Below are 23,512 nucleotides of genomic sequence, written 5' to 3'. Positions count from 1 at the left end.
TGAGATCCACTTTGTCCAATCTCTCTAGATCAGGTAGTCTTGAATCATAAATTACTTGACTAAGATTTTCCTTATTTCTCGGAGTTGAGTATGACCACCTAACGGATCATGCGTACATCAGAGTATGAGTCGAATTACTCGTCATCTCGGATCGCGCGAACAGAGAAAATCTTCTATCTTTAAAAAGCGTTGTGTTGCAGGCGTGCTCGTAGCCTGTTGGGTCATGCGCGTTGCAAGTCTAAGTATCAAACCCTAGAATCCATGTAAACTGAAACTCACACCCACCCTTACACATTATGGACCAAACAATAACATGAAACACTAATGAACCAAGAGGTAGAAGTAAGGACAACAAAACCGTGAGTCTCCTTCAAAGGGAAGAAAGACCAATGTCCACAGGAAGTGGAACGAAAATTTTGTTTTCTATTATTGCCAATTTTCACTGTCGTTTTCTAAGTTGTAACATAAGTTATATTTTCTATTTCTATTTTTCCCTCATTATTTATTTGTTTGTTGCACGTTTTAACGTATGTAGACGTAAAGGGTTTATCCGTATTCCATTTCAGATCAACAAACAATTTGACAGTAATTATACAGTTTGTTTGAAGTAGCCAAAATGGGAGGTCTGTGCAACCTTACTACGTTACATTGTTCTTCAACCATTCATCTCTATCCTCTAACCAACCAACTTCAAAATCAAAACCAAAATCAAAATCAAAACTACCCCAATTTCAAAATCAAATCCTCAACTATTTCCCCTCAACCTCAATCTCATTCTCAGAAACCAAGAACAAAAAAGCACCTTAATTTCGACGAAAAAGATGCATTCCCATCATCGATCCCACTCCACACCAAGAACCCTAATGCAATTTACAAAGATATTCAAAGATTTGCAAAGCAAAACAAGCTCAAAGAGTGTTTAACTATACTTGATTACTTGGACAAACGTGGGATACCTGTTAACCCAACTACATTTTCAGAATTAATAGCTTCGGTTGTTCGATTGAAATCGTTATCCATTGGTAAAGTAATTCATACTCATATTCGAATCAATGGGCTTGAAAACAATGAGTTTTTAAGAACTAAGCTTGTTAATATGTACACGTCATGTGGGTCAGTTGATGATGCACACCACCTGTTCGATGAAATGCCAACTTCAAGTGTTTATCCTTGGAACGCGTTGCTTAGGGGATATGTGATTAGGGGTGGGATGAAGTATCATGAAACTCTCAAGACATTTTCGTTAATGCGAGAATTGGGGGTTGAGTTGAATGTTTATACGTTTTCTTGTTTGATTAAAAGTTTAGGTGGCGCATCGGCTCTTTTTCAAGGTTTGAAGACGCATGGGTTGTTGATAAAGAACGGACTTATTGATGATTCGATTGTAAGTACGTGTTTGATTGATATGTACTTTAAATGCAAGATACCTAAGCTTGCTTGTCGAGTGTTTGAAGAGATAGGTGAAGATCAAAGAGATGTGGTCTTGTGGGGTGCTATGATTGCTGGTTTTGCACACAATCGGCTTCAAATTGAAGCGCTCGAGTACTTTAGATGGATGCTAAAAGAAAAGATACCCCCGAATTCAGTTATATTAACCACAATCCTTCCCGTAATCAGCCAAATTTCGTCTAGAAAACTTGGTCAAGAGGTTCATGCGTACGTGATTAAGACAAAGGAGTACTCGAAGCAATTGTTTATTCAATCAGGTTTAATAGATATGTATTGTAAATGTGGAGACATGGGTTCAGGAAGAAAGGTTTTTTATGGATCGGCTGAAAGAAATACGATATCTTGGACTACACTTATGTCCGGTTATGCTGCAAACGGTCGGTTCGAACAGGCTCTAAGATCAATTGTTTGGATGCAACAAGAAAAATTTAAACCTGATGTTGTTACCATTAATACCATTATTCCTGTTTGTGAAAAGCTTAAAGCTTTAAAAGAAGGTAAACAAATCCATTGTTTTGCTGTTAAGAATAATTTTGTTCAACAAGTATCAATAACAACATCATTGATGCTGATGTATGCCAGATGTGGTTCTTATGGTTATTCTATCAAACTATTTGATACTCTTGAACGAAAAAACGTCATCTCTTGGACGGCTATGATTGAATCATATATAGAAAATGGTTGTCTGAATGAAGCAATTGGCGTTTTCCGGTCAATGGTGGTGTCAAAACACCGCCCAGATTCAGTAACGACTTCAAGAATGTTGAATGTTTGTGGTAAACTTAAGGCTTTGAAGCTCGGTAAAGAGATTCATTCGCAGGTTTTGAAGAAAGATTTAGGGTCAGTTCCTTCTGTTTCTTCAGAAACTGTTAGATTTTATGGCGCTTGTGGTGAAATCGAAAAGGCAATGATGGCTTTTAAAATGATTCCGGTTAAGGGTTCGATGACTTGGACATCCATTATTGAGGCGTACGGATACAATTGTTATTATCGAGAGGCGATTGATCTTTTTGATCAGATGATTAATGGTGGCTTCTTGCCTAACCAGTTCACTTATAAAGCGATTTTGTGTATTTGTGAGCAGGGTGGATTAGTAGATGAAGCTTGTAGGGTGTTTCACTTGATGACTAAAAGATACAAACATGGTGTAACCGAAGAACATTATTCGAGTATTATCAGAATTTTGACTAGTTCGGGTCGAATCGATGAGGCTGAACAGTTTAGACGATTGAGGTCAGCTTTTTAACCCATAATCTGCTTACTGCTCATGGAATTTGTTAGTTTGTAGAAAGTGTACTACAGGTTTTGTTTCATTTTTTTCTTTGGTATATTGTAAATGAAAATAATAGTGCTTTGTTTGAAAGACTTGTAAGATCAAACTGAATTATATTGATTGTAATTAAACTACATGATCACATTGTAGAGTCACAAATTCTAATACTAATAACCACTATTGTAAAAAACTTCGATTACTTTATCGATTACTTCCGATTAATCCTTTTTAAGAATAGTCCGTTCCGATGTTTCAAAATCTATTTAATTAATCATTCAACGTCGGTTAATGAGTCAAAATCGAATTTTTTGGGCAAAGTCAAAATTGATTAACATTTTAAAATGAGTTTAAGCTACAATTTTAGAATTTTATTTCAACAAAATGAACAATTATATGTATGTATTTAGACAATTCTGTTGAAGTTTATGGTTTTATTCTATATTTACATATATAATTTTGCAATTTAATATTCAAATTTACCGATTAATTCCCGAATTGCTGATTACTGCCTTCAAAGTCTCGGTCAATTACTCCCTAAATAGCGAATTTTGCAACCTTGATAATAACAATATAACAATACTAACTAGAAAACAAGGTTAGCTATCCATTTAGCACTCTCAAAGTAACCAATTCAAAACTTTGTTAATATTGCTAGCATTATAAATACTACGGAGTACATGAACTGTGTGAACAGTCAGAGTAATAATAAAAATTTAGTACAACTACTGCACATGCATCATCCCTCACGTCCTCTGGTTTTACATTGGGGCATATAAGAAAAAAAGAAAAACTAAAAACAGCCTAAAACAGAGAGACATACATAGTTGTATCTTTGACTTATTCCCAAAGTCAAACACCGAAGAACTGTTCCAACGATGATGAATTGAAAACATTAGAAGCAAGTCGCTCGGTATGGATTGGTGAAATGTGAAGCTGACATTTAATGAACCTCTGTCACACAAAAAAGAACAGGAAGCACGCTGAAGACTGTATCAACACGTTGACTTAGATAATCTCAAAGCAATTGAACACATTTAACCAATTTCAGGACCAAATAATTTCTATACTGAATTGTTACGAGCTTTGTTTATTAATACTAACTTGAATTGTATCAACTGAAAGCTAGAAACTATCATGTAGTAGGTTTACCATTCAAAGTCAAAACGTGCAAAGTTTAGAGGCTTTGCGTTGTTATTTATGAAGAATAAAAAGTTTTCAGACTAAAAGGCCTGTAAAAATATATCATATATTCATATTTTTTTTTTTACTAAAACTAAAGATGCGACACAGAATGTGAAATCATACCGCTAATTGTGAATTAATTTCGCGACTTGAGTCTATATGCCAATCTGGCTCCAATTGTCGAACAAAAGAAGTCCGTCCAATCTCTGTGCTACAGAAGAGTACCTGTAATTGCATATTATATACAAGTTATATATCAAATAACATAACATAATAATATTTTATGAGCCCTAACTACTTAACTTCCTAAATTTGGAGAAATTATTTTCTGAGCATAATTAGTTGGGCTTTTATAATCGTTAAACGTGTTACCTTATCTTTGACCAAGCCACCGGATAGGAAAATTCCAGCATTTTCCAATGCTGTTAAAACCCTTTTCTGCACACACAAATAGTTTTTGAAAATATACTACAAAAATAATAATCTATATCCATTCAATTAGCCCATTAAACTCTAAATAAACAGGCCCTTAGCGTACGAAGAGAAAAATGGTAAAAACTTATATGTAAACAAAACAACATACTTCACTTTCATCATCCAGAACAGTTTCCATTAGATAAAGATTACAAAATTTGTTCATCTCCATCACAACTTCCATAACAGAGGATCTCACGGTTGCTTGATTCTGCCAGGTACACAAAGAAAGCATAATTAATAAAAATAAATAAATAAATAAAGGATACAGGGGGAAACAGTTGTCGGAAGTTATTCGCAACCTGAAGCTCCTCTGGAGTACTTTCCTCAAGTATAATGCCAAGTAACCGGCAAGTTACCTTCACCAAATTTAACAGAATATGAAACTAGTTATATGATTTGTAATTAAGATGACTATAAATGAGCATTAGCAGAATACAAAATGTGATTTGCTGATCTTGTTGTAATCTAATAGATAACTTATGAGAAATCACGCCATGAATTCGATATTGAATTTACCAAGCTACATCGAGAAGCATTTCATTTGCTATGACTAATTGGCTATAAACAACGATATGATGATAGCACAAGAGGGTACCATTATCTTATATTTTTACTGTCTTATCATACTACAGTACATAACAGATAAGAACTTTTCATTAATATAAAATTAAATCTTGAAAACAATTAGACAATTCATTGTCGATGATATATCAACACGTAATTGGAAGTTTCAATGATATTTCCTACAATTCAACAGCATTGTCACCTAAAATCAATAAAATTTTAACAATGATATTCCCACATTTAATAATTTAGTAATTATGTTTATAGTAGGGGGCTAATCAAGGGGGAAGCACTTTTTGGGGAAGGGGAAGTAAATTTTAATTTTTTTTTCGTTTTTTTTTTTAATAATTCACAAACATCAAGATTAGGCGAAAATATGAATATTTTAAACAGACACTTTGTGATAAATGTTATTATTTTGACCAGAAAACGCTCGAAGAAGTAACATTCATCAATAAATGTTATTCCTATGTTATTCTTCGAGCGTTTTTTTTTCCATCTTTTGTGAAGTTTTTTCTTCAAAATTTAGCCCGATTTAGAGTTTAGGGTTTAGGGTCTAAACCGTTTGTGTTAAAACTCAATCTAATCCTTAAATCTAAACCCTAAACCCTAATTTCTAAACCTTAATTTCTAAACCCTAAAAAATACGCTCGGAGAATAACATGCATCACGATGAATGTTTTTAGGAATAACATTTATCGATGAATGTTATTTTTCGAGCATTTTCCGGTCAAAATAATAACATTTATCACACAAAGTATCTTTCTTAAAGAATTATTTTCACGTGATCTTAATGTTTGAAAAAAAAAAGGAAAAAAATTTACTTCCCCCAAAAAAGTGTTTCCCTCTTGATTAAATCTAGTGTATAGTAAATGATTAAGGTTAAATTAAGGAATTTGTAGAATTTAGGACCGCTGGAAACAGTGGCAGATCATGATCATGTTTTACCTGAGATGCAATTGGATAACTATTAAATTTATTATTTATATTTTATTTTTATCATCGTTTTACACTTCAAAACAATAGAATTAAAATAAACAGGAAACTTATTCAATATGCATATACATGTACCTTCCTTCCATCACTTAATCTTTGTCTGACTTTTTGTCCCAAAGTAAGCTGCAGAAAGTGTAGAACAATATATCATACTCCGTATATAAGTAAATAAAAACTAAACCAAATCAATTCAAAAAGTGCTATAAACCATGTACCTTTATAGGCTCATTAGTAGTTTGGCTTGAATCTTGTACACATGAACCGATGCCAGAAGGTAAAAGATTTGAACTTGGTTGACTATTGGACCCACTTGGTGTTGGAGCTTGACGTTTAGGTACTCTTCTTTGAGGTTCATTAGGTGCCAATAATAGTCTCCATGTAAATATTACAGCAACAACAATAGCCACTGAACCCCAAATGGTTTGTAAATCCTGTTATACACTTTCATAGATACATTTTAATGGTTTTAAGTAGTGGATATAGCTATGCAAAGAGATGGCAAATGTGGATTTGGTCAAATTGGAAAACGGGTCGAACAAGTAACATTTTAATTTGGTGTCCTTTTTCAATAGGCGGGTCAAAATGGGTCGTGAGTAGATTCCTGAAATGGGCATGCCAAGTGGGTTGAGTCACAAGTTAAAATGCTTATTACGTATGGATTAATCAGCCGTTTTGTCCAAACTTTTCACATTTATAACACATAAATAGTGTGTCAAACACGAATGCATTATCATAAATTACTACGGAGTACTATATTATATCAGAGTTTTACTAACTAGGCCGAAAATATAGACCTAAAACTATGTCTATAGCATACAATCGATGCCACATAGAAGTTATCTAACCATTTCAACCAACCAACCAACCAACCAACCATTTCAACAACAAAATAAGACAACTAACTCATAACTAAACACTATCAATCATAACTAAACAATGCACATCATAATAAACAATGTACAAGTACTAGATAAAGTATTAACAATTTAAACTTGTAAAGCATATAGACCTCACATTTTTTCGGTCAACTCAGCCATGGCAAGCCCGTGCCTATGGCACCATGGCAATGGCTAGCCATGACTAGCCATGTCGAGTGACAATAGGGACAGCTCTTAAGAGTTTGACAAAAAAGGTACTCGTATTAAATTTTTTAAAACACTCTTTTACATGGTAGTACATTGAAGTTGAGTAATTGAATTCCTTAAGGTTGATATCATAACTTATGTTAGTACTAAATTTAACCCTAATCAAAGTGCATACCCTAAATCACATATCAAATCACCGCAAATTAAAAATTAAGCTAGAAATAAAAAAAAAAAAAAAAAAAAATGCACCTGGGTATTTAAAAATTCGGAAACTTTGGTGGATAGAAAGTCCCTAATTCTTTTGATGAGGTGTTGAATATCGTCCTTCAGGTAATCATCCATGGCTCTATATAAACAATATGTGTATATATAACAATGATTCGGTTATCTTGTTGGAAGGGTTCGCCCAAATTAATTAAAAAGAAGCAATTTTTTTAATGGTTTAAATTCGAGAGACAGGGAACGGAGATCTTGACGCAGATGAAAGACGACTAATCGTCTAATCTATCAAAATCAAGCTCTTAAATTCTTATGTTTTTTTTTCTTTCTTTTATTTTTTAGAAAGCTGGGTTTAATCACTAATGCACATTTATAATCTCTTTATTATCTTCCTTTACTAATTACTACGTACTAATTACTAATTAATAATTAATAAATAATATAATTATAAATAATTTATACTTATATATATCATCTATCTATATCTATATACTATTTTATTTTAGAGTATATACTATAAATAATGTTCCAAATTATAAATAATAAAACGGGTAATGTGTTATGCGTCGTTGTTGGTGTCATCGTCTTTAGTGTTTTTTAAAATCTATCCGGTTCGAACGTAGTTAGTTTCGTTATGTTGATAAAATTATTTCGAGTATAATGGTGCTGGAAAAAAAATTTAACTCGCGGCGAGCAGGAAGATACGAGTTGTCGTTGTGTTTAGCGTTTTTTAAAAAGTGTCCGTTTCGCGTATAGTTAGTCATGTTGGGTTCGTAAGATTTTTCCGAGTTGAACGGTAGTCTCTGAAAAATTTAACTCGCTCACAGCGAGAAGATAGGGCCCGTTATAAATTCGGGTAGAATTAGTTTTTTATATTTTAATTAAATTATATATTTACACTTTTTACCCCTTAAAAAGTGTAAACTGTAGGGACCATTGTGAAAATATAGGCAAAGTTGAGGGACCGTTTGTAATGTGGACGCAAACTCAAAACTAGAATCGGGTAAAACTAAAACTACAACATTTGCCATCTCTTTTAGTAGATAAAGGTTGATAAAATTATTTCGAGCATAATGATGCTGGAAAAAAAATTTAACTTGCGGCGAGCAGGAAGATACGGGCTGTCGTTGTGTTTAGCGTTTTTTAAAAAGTGTCCGTTTCGAACGTAGTTAGTATCGTTCTGTTCATAAAATTATTCCGAGTCTGACGCTGCCGTCGAAAAAATTTAACTCGTGCCGAGCGGGAAGATATGGGTTGTCGTTGTGTTTAGCATTTTTTTTAGAAGTGTACGTTTCGCGTATAGTTAGTCTCGTTGGGTTCGTAAGATTTTTCCGAGTTGAATGGTAGTCTCTGAAAAATTTAACTCGCACCCAGCGAGAAGATAGGGCCCGTTATAAATTCGGGTGGAATTAGTTTTTTATATTTTAATTAAATTATATATTTACACTTTTTAGCCCTTAAAAAGTGTAAACTGTAGGGACCGTTGTGAAAATATAGGCAAAGTTAAAGGACCGTTTGTAATGTGGACGCAAACTCAAAACTACAATCGGGTAAAACTAAAACTACAACATTTGCCATCTCTTTTAGTAGGTAAAAAATAAATAAATAAATAAATAAATAAATAAATAAATAAATGTTAAGTTAATTAATCATCTATTTGCACAAATAGATAAAAAAAACAAAAAATTAAAAAAAATAGAGTTCTTTTATATACTATTAATGTATTAATGTATGCATATAAAACAAAAAATTAGTTTAAATATAATGAATAAAAGTGAAAAATTAATAACGCATTTTTTATTTAATGACAATAAAATTGATATAGAGAAGTATTATTCTTTTACCTATTTAAGAAAAAGAAAAACCTTAAAACTTTAATTTAATAAAAATGTTAAGGTACTAAAGAATCACTATTCATCCTTCACTCTTAACCTACAAAATAGACCTTAGCGCTTTCTCTTGATCACAGTATTGTAGGAAGTCACAGGCTAAAGGAAGACAACATATCATAAATAGATGAAAAAAAATAAATGCGTCAACGAAAGACCTTTTTAAAGTCATTATGTAATAGCTATCACATGACTTCTTGCTAAAGAGAAATTGACATACAGAGCGAGTCATTCCAGACTTAGTATCTTCAGTGCATTTGCATCACTTCCTTCCTTGCATCATAGCGTACAAATAAGGATTATAGAGCCCTTCTGGGATAGATAATTGATCGTCTTTCATTTAAATGATGTATGTATTCAATATAAATATAAATATATTAATAATACTCAATATATAACAGATCCGGATTATATAACATGTAAAATATGCTCATTTTATATATTTTTTGCTAAGGTGTAGAGCAATGGAGACATTTACCCTATATTTCTTTTGGGAACTCTTCAAACTAACCCGTGAGAATTTGATGTCTGTAAAATATCTCCGGCGAATACTCACCACGTGCGCACAAACTCAAACCGCCGGGACCAAAATCTGAAAATAACAGAAATCTACGACCGAAAATCTCAAAGACCCGACAACCAAATCTTTTAAGCCACCAGAAGTCACACTTGATGGTGTGATGACAACTCACATTTACGACACCGAAGGAGGATGTACATTGGTCGTGGTGCGACAGCGACTCGAAGATACAAACTACTACTTGGGAGAAGAGGAAACAATATAAGGTGGATAACGGTGTCACTAGCGGAAAAACAAAAACCATTTTGACAACCAAGTGTCGCTAGTTAAACCTAGATTATTCTTAATTCATATTTCATATGTTTATCATTAGGTGTATAGCTGAAAATGGGTTAGAATCACGCACTTAATCACTCGTCCTAGAACTCTGGAGTATTAAAATTTATTTATCGAAATATTGATATGCTTAATCCTAACTTTTATGTTTTACATCATATAAGTTTACGACAACCCAATTTACTAGTATAATAACTAAAGTAAGTGGAAAATGATCGGTTGGAATTAAAATCTCCGTCACTATTCTAAGCCTAGTCTTTAAAAAAAAAAAAAAAAAAAAAAAAAAAAAAAAAAAAAAAGTGTTCATTTTTATTTTCTTTTTTGTATTTTTAAACGATTTTTCTTCAACGTTTTAGCAAAGTAATTCTCCTCTTGGAATAACAGAAACACGCTTCACTGCCCAGATATCGGATGACGTGTCAGTTTCCTAGTGGCGTTCTAATTTTATAATAAAAAACCATTATCATCCCACTTATTTACATTCAATGCCACTATAATGAACAAAAAGGCTGTCAAGAACGAGTAAAGAGGCAGATCATTTCAAATGCCACATCAGCAAGTACCATATTGCCATGTCATCACGCGGTCGCACATTATGAGTATATATATCAACAACTGATCCTTCTTCCATTTTGTTAATCAATCAAAGATCTAATGTTACATTTTCTTCAACTCAAAAACAAAAAATGTATAATCAAAACATAAAGAAAAAAAAACAAATATTTATTGTTACAATTCAATCCTCCTGATAATATATTCAATTGTTTTAATCAAGTAAAATAAAGTTTTCTTTTTTACTATTTTTAAGATCACATGGAGGCTTTATGTGATCTTTGTAGGGTAGTTAAGGCTGTAGTGTATTGTAATTCTGATGTTGCAAAATTATGTTTCCAATGTGACAATCGAGTGCACGCTGCGAATACATTATCGCGCAGACACCCTCGTTGTCTTTTATGTGATAAGTGTAACGTGCAGCCAGCGATTTTTCATCGACCGTTGGATCAAATGTATTTATGTAAAACTTGTGATTTGAATGAGAATGCATGTTCATCAGTGAGTGGGCATAATGTAGAAGAACTAAATTATTACACAGGTTGTCCTTCATGTGAGGATTTATTAAAGATTATGCCAACAATTCGTGGTAAAGATTTAAGTATCAACCCTCAATTTTGCCCGATGAGTGGTTTAAATATCGATTTAGGTGATGAGATGGGAATGGGTTTAGCGGCGTCTAGACTTAACGAATTAGCTTCAACGATAAAGTTTCAGTCTTGGATGAGTAATCCGCCGTCAGTGATCTTACCACAAATGGGTCAAGATTCACACCCTTTCTTTACCAATGGATCAAATCTGATTAAGGTAAATTTGAATTTTTCTAACTAAATGTGCATAAAAGTGTCGTACATAGCAGTTATATATTGACTTCAAAGTGACAGTTATTAACTGTATGCATGTTAACGACAACACTAAGGGTGGTTGTTAGAAAAATTTTGTTTGCTCATTTTTTTTTTTACTTTTGATGTTTTTGATGTAGAGTTGTTTAGGTGTTTGACTGTTTGCTTAAAAAGTTGTTTCTAATTTTGTAGGATGGCCTGAATTTGAACAATCTTGGACATAATGAAGGCGATATCGGGTTGAATTTTAACGGTGGTTATGAGATGTTTAATTGTATTCCTCAAGCTCAAACGAGATACCCGTCTGAGGATGGTGGTCTCGATTGCTTTGTGATGGAGAAGAATTTATCCGTTACAGAATCAAACAGTTATATAGAAAGCACCGTTGAGGTTTTTTTCTACTTTGCTCGTTTTCTGATGTTAAACGGATAATTAGGCATTGATTTGAATTTTTTCTGATTATTAAGAAAGTTGTAATGAGTTGTTTGATACTTTGTTAGGCAACGTCGTCTGGACCACAAGATTGCACTACTTTTCCGTCCTCACAAATGGCTGCATCAGCTAACGTAATGCAGGCCATAAACGGTGGAATGCTATTGAATCCTGGCTGCAATCCAAGTGCACCGAGCCTTGCGTTCGCTAACGGAAATGGCCATCCGAATATATCTCATTCACTGTCCAACGTCACTGGTGAGAGTAATGCTGCTGATTTTCAAGACTGTGATTTATCATCGCCTATGTTTCTCACAGGCGAATCGCTATGGGAGTCAAATTTTGAGTCCAGCCCACAAGCGAGGGACAAAGCGAAGATGAGATACAACGAGAAAAAGAAAACACGAACGTATGTGGTTTTGAATATCCATCATTTTTATATTTAGCTGTTTGAAACAATATGGTTCTTGTTTAACTTTTTTACTCCGTTGGTCCCTTGAATTTACCCCATTTTGCAATCAGCATCCCTCGATTTTTATTTTTATTTTGCTTTCAGGAAACCTTTACTTTTGAAAAGGTGCAATCAGCATCCCTCCGTCAAAAAAATACTTGAGAGATGCTGATTGCAAAATGGGGTAAAACCAAGGGATCAACAGAGCAAAAAAGTCTTCTCGTTAAAAGATGAATTCTTATTATAGTGTTTGATTCTTGTGATGTGCAGATTTGGTAAGCAGATACGATATGCTTCTCGTAAAGCTAGAGCTGATACTAGAAAGCGAGTTAAAGGTAGATTCGTGAAGGCTGGTGAAGAGTATGACTATGACCCGCTGCACACAACTGATTATTGACTACTTGATTCATTCATTATATAAGGTACACAACTCTTGACTCCTAACTTTTAAGATTGTCAGTGTCAACTGTTTGGATTTGCGTTTTAAAGTTGATTATCTCAACTCTTAATAATATAGGAATTGTGATTGTCATTTAGATATGTTATATAAATTTTTCATGGGTTAGTTTTATACATATATTTCAACTAACTGTGAGCATTTTTGGTATTGTAGATCAAACCTTACTAATACTGAACCAAATAACAACAATTAAGATTGGTGATAACAAATGCAACTTTGTGTTCCTCCTGGTGAAGGTATGTATACACATTACATATACTTTTGATCTGCATTCGTCAAATGATTTTTTTTATGATCTGAATTTTTAACTTTGAAGGATGCCAGGGCCAAGAGATAAAGATCTTCTGAAGCCAAACATCCCCATTTCTAAAAGTTAATGGTCGCCGGTGATGAAGACAGTTGCTCTGAGTTGCAATTTTTGATTAGTATAAAATGATTCTTTATTTATTCAGGAAATCAACATTCTTTCATTCATTCTAGGCAAATAAGTTTCATAGGTCTTGAGTTATACCTGATATTAAGGATTAAGGATACACAGTTCCCATTCTTTCAACAAATTAATAATAAAACACTACAATTTTTTTTCTTTGATTATTATGCTTGTGTTATCTCTTTTGTAGTCTTGATATCTTAGTGGTTATTGTACGTATCAAAATCCTCACCAGGTTCGAATCTCACTAGAAGGATTTCTTGGGTGGCCAGGGAAATGGTCTGAAATGGTCACCGAATAACACGGTTGAACACTTAATCAGAGTAAAACTCACTACAACTAATCTTGTACTTTTTAACACTTTTTGAGTGATTTATTCATGTGATGACCCGAAAATTTCTGACCAAATTTAAACTTAATCTTTGTATGATTAACATTTCCGACACGATAAGCAAAGTCTGTAAAACTGAATCTCAAAATTTTTGAACTACTTTCATATATTCAAATACCTTTCGGTTGTTCTTGACGATTCACGAACAATTATATGTATATAGATACATATATATATACTATAACTTGAAAACGTAACAATGTATTAATTGTTTGATACCGTACATTAAACTTATTGGTTTAAATATTTATTTGAATATATATGATAAGTTGGAATATTAATTATGTGAATAACTTGCGACGTATATTTAAAACGTGTTTATGAATGTTGAAAATATATATTAACTTGGTCATAAAACGATTTGTTATTATATATATATTAACAAATAGCGAGACAATGATTTATAGAAGTAAATAACCAAAACACTCGAAAGTTTAAGATACACTTTGAATGATATAGTTTATTGATAATTTAAGACTATATTTTGACAAAGGTACGAGTCACAAAACGTAAATTGCGAGTTTTCTAAGCGTACGAAAATGCGTTCGAGAAACCGGAACCGGGATATAAGTCGAGTGACAACGTATGAGTCATCGGAACGAAAATTACAAGTCAACTATGCACATGAATTTAATATAATATATAATTAATTATTTAAATTATATATATTATATAATAATATGTCGACAAACAAGAAAACAAAAATATTTTGAGCTGGATCAGGCGGCCATGCGATCGCATGGAAAATACACTAAAAACCCATGCGATGGCATGGGCATCAGATTCCAAAAAGTTGCCTATAAAAGGCCAGTTTCTGCTCGAGTTTTGTTTACACTTATACTACTCCCTCTGTAATATTATTATTATTTATTATTTATATTAATATTATTATTATTATTATTATTATTATTATTATTATTATTATTATTATTAAGATTATTATTATTATTTATTTTATTATTATTAGTAGTATTATTATTATTACTAATTATGTCACTTAAAATACTACGACGAGGTCATGAGCGTATCACTTTCAAAATGGGTTTTCAAGCGGGATAGAGCTAAGGAAACTATGGGTTATTACTAAAGAGGTTTTGGGTATTGTTCAAGGGTTTTGCTCGTGAGTCAAACTAGTATTTATCATCTCCGTTGCGTCTACGTACTTTCCTACAATATTGAATCACAATATTGATACGTAAGCATTTATATCTTATCTATTATATATTAATAGTGTATCCCTGACTAGTGCTCAAGTATATAGGATTATGCATGCTAGTACGATTAATTTTGTCGTTAAATAGTTTATAATAGATCACGAATTTAATACATATATTACTGATATAAGGTATATGATATGCATGTTTTAGGAAAGCTGGCGAAAAATCAATAACTTTTCATTTAGAGATCGCGTAATTTCGATGAACGAATTAAAAGATATGGACAACTGAATTATGATTAACATTAATTGAAATTGCTTTTGAATCTGCAATTGATATTTAAACAACTTGTTTATAAGATTGATAATTTGGATTTTCAAATATTACTAATCGAGTAAATGAATTTCTATATAAGGCACGTCTCGATTTGTTGAACAATTGTCAAAATTGACTGTTTTATCATATTTTAAAGCTTTATAAAACTATAGTCTAATTATTCAAGAATTGGGAAACCATGTGAAATGTTAAACTATTTTTGATTACCATGATCATTCAAACTATAGTATAGATTTTAAAAGATCATATTGGGTCAGGTTGACTTTTTGAAATGACTTTTGATAACTTTTGTATGTCAATCTCGAGCATTAGGATTGTGATACACTATGACCCAACCTAGCTTATTAGACATGTATTGATCAACATATGTTCTATAGGTTGAGATCTACGGTTAATTTTGCATTTCGAGTTTCGGTCACTTTTTGGTAAATGACCTTATGTGCTGCTAAGGTGAGTTTCATTTGCTCCCTTTTTAATTGCTTTTGCAATCTATATTTTTGGGCTGAGAATACATGCACTTTATTTTAAACAATGGACACAAGTACATACTAAATTCTATACTGAGTTTGAACCGAAAATTTCTTAGCTTTGGTAACTAGTAACTGCCGGTTATAAGAACTGGTGGGCACGAGTAGTAGTATATGGATCCATAGGGCTTGATATCCCCGTCCGAGCTAGAGCACTAGCCTTTTAACGGACGTATGCTATTTGAGAAGCGTACACGTTAGTTTGCGTGTATTATTAAGATGATTATACAAAGGGTACAAATTATATATACGTTAAGTTTAGTTACCAGGGTGCTCTGTTACGTAGAATCATTTGATAAACGTTTCTGGAAGAAACAACTGAAATTTTGTGATCCACCTTTACATACGATTTATGTGCAACATTAAAACTATGAACTCACCAACCTTTGTGTTGACACTTTTAAGCATGTTTATTCTCAGGTTTCTAGAAGTCTTCCGCTGTTCGCTTATACGTTATACAAGCTATGTGCATAGAGTCATACATGCTTTATTCAAGAAAACTTTGCATTCACAAAATCATCACCGTGTATCTTATTTTGACTGCATTGTCAACGGATGTAGTATTGTAAACTATTATATACGGTAATTGTCTATACGTAGAAATCATCAGATGTCGAAAACCTTGGATTTATATATTCATTTATGGTGTGCCTTTTTAAAAGAATGCAATGTTTACAAAACGTATCATATAGAGGTCAAAACCTCACTATGAAATCAATGAATGATGTATTCGTCCAAAGTAGATTTGGAGCGATCTTCACAGTTGGTATCAGAGCGTTGGTCCTAGCGAACCAGGTCTTGCATGAGTGTGTCTAACTGATAGTTGTTAAGATGCATTAGTAAGTCTGGACTTCGACCGTGTCTGCATGTTAAAAGTTTTGCTTATCATTTCTTGTCGGAAATTACATGTTTATCATCTTAAGTCTAAACGCGTCTTATTGCATTGATTGCGTAGATAGTGTATAGACAAAATTCATATCTTAGCGTATCTGTTACTGTAAACTTTTCCTGATATCTTCCTAAAATTCTTCCGTGATTTATAGAATTTGGTATTATATATACATATGTAAATTATGTATTGAAGAGTACCAATCTAACTTCTATAATCTATTTCATATCAAAAATCATCTCTCTAATTATACAAGATGGATCCCGTATCTAGTTCAAATTCCTTAAACTCCGACAGCTATTCCGATATGGATATTCACCTGTGTTCCGAAGACAGTGTAACCGGAATGGATCAACCAATCATCCATCATCTATTCTGGATGAATTGGGGATGGGTTCGTAGCCTAATTAATTATTAGAGACAAGAAGAAGGCAATCCCTTCCATCCACCATATTGCCCTCTTGGCGAAGAACATGAAGCACTTACCGGCGAACCTATTCGAGACACCATTTTCTCTCTCATTTCCAGAGTGTCTCGTCACGATTATATATTATCTCAAATTCTAGATCTTATTCGTCCACTCGTTCGAACCGACAATCACCCCGGTGTAATAGAAGAAGTCAACGAGCTTCGCGCTCAGGTAGTGGCTTTGGAGAATGTGGTGCAAAGGTTACAAGCACCAGCAGCAGCACCGACAGCAACAGTACCACCATCAGCAACACCAACAGTACCATCACCACCACCAACAACAACATCCGTATCCCACACCTCAATAGCACAATCTGTACCTCGAACATCACCGTCATACGCACCATAGATACCAAGGAATACCAACAAAAACAAACGATGAAGTATTGATTCATAACTTCATCGAAGAAATATTTTGCAGAGAATATGTAGTTTCTAAAAGTTTTAGAGATTATATATTCTAGTCCTAGTCGAAAACCAGATGAGATTAATATTATGTTAACTCATTAAATCCATGATTACATCTAAGGAAAATATATATGTAGGTATATTTTCATAAAGATTGTAATTAAGAAAAATCTTTTGTACAAACTGTTAATGGTGAGAATATTTTAATAGGTAGGTAATACCCGAGAGATATATAAATTCACGATTAATATGTTACATTCTTCAATTCTGATTCAACAAATCCTCAACTATACTCACTACTTTCACAACAATATATATACTTTTATAAAAATCAAAGCAACCATCCTCATCCAAATTTAATTACATATTTTGATTTTGACAAATCAAAATCCAAGTCAATATTTAACAAAAGACATCATTCTTAGATTCCTACATCTTTCGAAGCTATACTTTGACTTCAAAACTGTGCTAGAACATCATAGAACCTAGAAAAGTATTTGTATCATTCAAATTCCTAGAACATCATATGAATATTAACGATTACAATCTATGTTCAAATTCCTCAAAATTCCTGAAGACACTTCAAATAATGAATCATTGAGATGATGATCCAACCACATGTTACCGCAGTCTTGTACCTGAAAAACCCTCGAAATCAAAGTCATAGTTTAACACGTATCCGTGTCAGACCCTTTGGCATTTATTAGCTAAAATAACTTTTCAATCCCTTTTCAAAATAGACAGTTTTGTCACCACTCCAGCAAATCACCTTCAATTGTTCATTCGAATAAGCCTTATTATAACGATTACCCCTTCATCATTGTTACTGGGGAACCTTTCATGTGTGATGACCCGGGAATTTACGACCAAATTTGAACTTAATCTTTATATGAATTCGGCATGATAAGCAAAGTCTATAATGTTGAGTCTCGAAACTTTGAACTGTGTTTGTGTATACATGTGACCTTGACCATTTCCGACGATTCACGAACAAGTGTGTATACGTAAATATATATATATATATATATATATATATATATATATATATATATATATATATATATATATATATATATGAGATTTGATACGTATAAATTGTTATATCAATATTATTATTATTACTTTCATTAATACTAATATTTGTATTATTAATATTATTATATAAAATTGAAACATGTAACATGATTAATATTAGTACTATGAATAGATATTATTATTATTATTATTATTATTATTATTATCATTACAAAATAATATATTTTATTATTATTAACATTAATAATATGACTATTATTATTATTATTATTATTTATTATTATTATTATTATTTCTATCTCTATTACTAATTTTATTATTACATTGTTACTTTTATTATCATTTATAATATTAAGTGTAACATTAATATAATATAATATTAATACAATTATACAAAAGAACTAATTATAATATATAATTACTGAATTATATATATACTGTTATATAAATATACCTATATACCTACAGATTATGAATTACGAATATATATAAGAACAGATAGCTATGCATACGTATACATGATTATAAATGTATAAATACATATATATATATATATATATATATATATATATATATATATATATATATATATATATATTACAAAGACAGAATAGAACGTAATTAATTTCTTATATCTTCTCTACTGTGTTTGATTGATCTTCTAAATCTATCAAGTACCAATCACGACATAAAACAAAAGAGTAATCCAAATGCAGTTTCACATCTCTTTCACTTTATTTTCTTTTATTATATTTCTGTCCTTGCTAAACGATTCTGTCGATCAACTAGGTTGATTAAATGATGCAAATCGGTGTAAATGATACGAATAAACCCACGTATCCTTTAACAACCACAATTACCACCTTCAAACTCTAGAACGCCACAACTCAACACCATGAGTTAACGGCTATTGCTACCTTCATTTTAATGTACTATTCTCTTTAAGATTCGATCCAATCCAGAACCGAACTCCATAGTTACTACTATTACGGTTAGATCCTTACTCTTTCCTGTAAAAGTTGCAGATACTAATGCGAAGACTTTGGCTTCTAATTAAACCTTGCAAACCATCACCTTTATTACTATTTCTTTCCCTTATTTGAACAACCTCATCAACACCTCAGCAAACTGCTTGTTTTGATTATCTTCAATAAACAACCATCTGCAAGATATATTTTTTGTTCTTTTTTTTTCTCTTCTGTTTCATCTGCAAACGAAAACTCAAAGCCTTTAAACCATCTAACGATATGAAAAGGGAAGGAAAACGTGAAGGATTATTACTTGTTCCACATGGGGATAAAAGGTTCGCAACTTTATAGAATGCATTCATCAACACTTGCATATTAAATTACTAGTGGGAGAAACAACACTTGATGGCCGACATTTTTGGGTCCAAGTAGGTAAGGAAATTGATTAAATTTTGTGTCTCCTTTTCCTTTTTGAATTCGGACAACAACCATAAACCCCACCTCTCCACTTGTTTTATTTTATTACCTAATGCTAATCTCTGTATGAAACCTAGAACCTTACTCGAAAAACTCCACTACAAATGGTTAAGTTTGCTCCTGTTATTCGATCCACATGACTTAAACCACAAAACTGTACAAGTATTTCATGTGTCTTGATTTCTGTTTATCGGTTGCATTAACGGTGAGGTTATACAAAGTTGACAAGAAAGCTAATGATAATGATGAGGGACCGTGAGATTTAGATGATGATAGATAGAATCGATAGCTAAAACAAATATGGGAAAGGGTTTATGACGATGAATATGATTATAGATGAAAATATTATGGTTATGATTTTATGTAGTGATGATGATTAAATGATTAAAACTGAAGAAGGAAAAGAAGGGAACAGATTTGTAATTCGAATTAAATACATATAAGTTATGGATTTAATCAGGAATGAAAGGAAGAGAGGATTGGTTTGTGGTAAGGGTGTCGAACAGTAGGTCATGTTTTCAAAACCAGGAGTGGGCATATATATATATATATATATATATATATATATATATATATATATATATATATATATATATATATATATATATATATTCTCCTTCCATAAGATGTCTAAAGAGAATGAGTAATTGGGTTTCAATATTGATAGTGGGCCGAATTCTGATAATTGATGCTGGACCGTGACCCTTTATGCTAGTTGATGGGCCTTTGATTGAAAAATGGGTCATTTATGTTTAAGTGATGGTTGGGCTTGGATATAACAGCTGGGCCGATTAATTGGTTGGGCCGTGACCCAACATCAGTTCCTGTTGGATTGTTGAACAATAAGAGTTAGGATAATAATTTAGGACATAAGATCATGATTTGGGTAAGCATATGATGATGATATGGGATACATGATGATAAGATTATAGGATGATAACGATGAAGAAGTACACGACATAATTGATGATAAATGATGGAAGCTGAAGGAAGGGCAGACGAAATAGAATATATAATTATAAATCCAGTTTAAAAACAGAAAAGGTTGGGTAGAGGAATGGTTGGGCGTGTTATGGTTTAACGAGAGGTCGCGAGTTCAAACCCGAACTTGGACATTTTTTTTAGGATTTACTTCTTGAGGTAGTTTACTTATTACTCTTTATTATTATTATTATTATTATTATTATTATTATTATAATTATTATTATTATTATTATTATTATTATTATTATTATTATTATTATTATTATTATTATTATTATTAGTACTATCTTTATCATTAATATTAAAATTATTTTTTCTTCTTCTTATAAATACCTTCGTAAAACAAACTACTGATTTAAAAAAAAATAACATTGATCATATATATATAACTATATGTATATACATATTAATGTAAATAAATAATTAGATATTAACTTTTTTAAATAATAAAATTATATAAAATAAATATATATAACATGTAACTTAAAAAATAACATAAATATACATTTTTTTAAATGGAATATAGTATAAATTCTATATAACCACAAATATATAAGTAATATATTAATAAATGAAATTATGTAACTTCCATCATACGTGTTGATAGATATATAATTGTTATAGGTTCGTGAATCCGAGGCCAACCCTGCATTGTTCAATATAGTCATATGTATTTTTACTACAAAATACATTAGGTGAGTTCATTTGCTCTCTTTTACTCTTTATATTTTGGGACTGAGAATACATGCTCTGTTTTTACAACTGCTATATTAAATGCTTTTGAAATATATTTTGAACTGCGAATACATGAAATGATTTTATAAATGTTTGACGAGATAGACACAAGCAAAATATTCCTCGAATGAATTATTATGCAGACAGAAGTTCTGCGGATTATTGTTGAATTATGTGGACATGATAATTGCCACCGTTGAATTATGTGGACATGATAATTGCCACCATTAAATTATGTGGACATGATAATTGCCACCAATTGATGTGAATGTTATATATCGAGAGAATGATTTTTATACACATGTTATGTGTATTATATTTTGTATACGAGATATGTGTACGATTACTAAGATTTATGAAAAAGGATTTCATACACGAGAAAGGTGTACTGTATTTAAAAGATATCGCATGTACATTACAGGTGGGTATAGGATTCGGGCCCATTTGTACCATGCAGCCTTTAAATCTTGTGGTCTATCAAAATGATGAATTTTATTGTTTTATGATAAACCTATGAACTCACCAACCCTTTTGGTTGACACTTTAAAGCATGTTTATTCTCAGGTATGAAAGAAATCTTCCGATGTGCATTTGCTCATATTACATGGAGTCGTTCATGGCATATAGAGGTCAGAACCTCGCAATGGGACCAACTGTTGAAGACTTCGTCCAGATGGATTAGGACGGGTCACTACAGGTGGTATCAGAGCGGTGGTCTTAGCGAACAAGGTCTTGCATTAGTGTGTCTAATTGATAGTTGTTTAGATGCATTAGTGAGTCTGGACTTCGACCGTGTCTGCATGTCAAAAGTTTTGTTATCATTTCGTGTCAAAAATTACCTGCTTATCATTCTTACAGAATCACTTGCTTATTATTCTTAGTCTAGACACATCTTACTGCATTGATTGCATGAAAAGTGTATAGACAAAATTCATATCTTAGCGTATCTGCTAATTCATATCTTAGCGTATCTGTTACTGTAAACTTTGCCTGGCATATTCCGTAAATTCCTCCGTAATCTACGAAATCTTTTGTTCTATATATATAGATATTCTATATAATTAGGATACCACCCGATAGCCAGAAATCATTTCATATCGATAAACCCTTTATCTAACCATACAAGATGGAACTCGCAACTAGTTCAAGCTCCTCGAATTCCGAAAACTATTCCAACATGGATGTTCACCTAAGCTCCGGAAGTAGCGTCACCAGAATGATTCAACCAATCAGCCATCCCCAATTCATCTGATGGGTTCGTAATCGACTTAATCAATGAAGAATAGAAGAAGGCGATTCTTTCCACCAACCGAATTCACCTCTTGGTAAAGAATCTGAAGCACTCACCGGCGAACCTATCCGAAACACCATTTTTAGCCTCATTTCCAGGATAGCTCGTCACGAATATATGCTATCTAAAATTCTAAACCTTAGTTATCTGCTCGTTCCAACCAACAATCATCCTGAAGTAAATAGAAGAAGGCAACACGCTTCGCGCCTGAGTAATCAATTTGGAGAATATAGTGCAAAACTTACCAGCTTCATCAACATCACCGACACCAGTACCACCAATGTCAACACCAGTACCATCAACAACCCAAGTATCAACATCACACGTCTCAACATCACAATCTATACCTCGAGCATAATCTTCGTTCTACATATTCGTTCTACATCGAATATCTTCGTTCTACGTATCGTTCTACATCATTATCTTCGTCCTTTCTGGCGATTATGTGATCTCTGATGTTTTAGGAATTATGTATTCTAGTTCTAATGATAAATCAAATGAGCTTAATATCATATTGACTCATTAAATCCATGATTACATCTGAAGAAAATATATATGTATATATATTTTCATAAAGATTGTAATTAAAAATTCTGTTGTACAAACTATTAATGATGAAAATATTTTAACGGGTAGGTAATACCCGAAGAATATTTAGATTTCACATTAATAAGTTACATTGTACATTC

At 32.3% G+C, this 23,512-nt stretch overlaps 3 protein-coding genes across 3 annotated transcripts; 2 read left to right on the top strand and 1 right to left on the bottom strand.

Moving 5' to 3' along the window:
* The first annotated feature begins 538 nt into the window (after positions 1-538).
* Positions 539-2,817, top strand: LOC139872825 (pentatricopeptide repeat-containing protein At1g71460, chloroplastic). Its single transcript, XM_071860754.1, has one exon. The coding sequence runs from the start codon at positions 617-619 to the stop codon at positions 2,693-2,695; it is 2,079 nt and encodes a 692-aa protein (XP_071716855.1). The 5' UTR covers positions 539-616; the 3' UTR covers positions 2,696-2,817.
* Positions 2,818-3,354: 537 nt separating this feature from the next.
* Positions 3,355-7,524, bottom strand: LOC139872593 (peroxisome biogenesis protein 22-like). Its single transcript, XM_071860507.1, has 8 exons — positions 7,276-7,524; positions 6,157-6,372; positions 6,017-6,064; positions 4,681-4,737; positions 4,488-4,589; positions 4,277-4,342; positions 4,028-4,129; positions 3,355-3,673 (listed from the first exon to the last, which is right to left on the bottom strand). The coding sequence occupies exons 1-8, from the start codon at positions 7,366-7,368 to the stop codon at positions 3,572-3,574; spliced, it is 786 nt and encodes a 261-aa protein (XP_071716608.1). The 5' UTR covers positions 7,369-7,524; the 3' UTR covers positions 3,355-3,571.
* Positions 7,525-10,803: 3,279 nt separating this feature from the next.
* Positions 10,804-12,664, top strand: LOC139871622 (putative zinc finger protein CONSTANS-LIKE 11). Its single transcript, XM_071859340.1, has 4 exons — positions 10,804-11,349; positions 11,577-11,774; positions 11,885-12,225; positions 12,538-12,664. The coding sequence occupies exons 1-4, from the start codon at positions 10,804-10,806 to the stop codon at positions 12,662-12,664; spliced, it is 1,212 nt and encodes a 403-aa protein (XP_071715441.1).
* The last annotated feature ends 10,848 nt before the right edge of the window (positions 12,665-23,512 follow it).

Source organism: Rutidosis leptorrhynchoides, chromosome 10 (genome assembly GCF_046630445.1).
Source record: "Rutidosis leptorrhynchoides isolate AG116_Rl617_1_P2 chromosome 10, CSIRO_AGI_Rlap_v1, whole genome shotgun sequence".
In the NCBI taxonomy this organism is placed as follows: Eukaryota; Viridiplantae; Streptophyta; class Magnoliopsida; order Asterales; family Asteraceae; genus Rutidosis; species Rutidosis leptorrhynchoides.
This window is presented reverse-complemented; position numbering and strand designations above follow the sequence as displayed.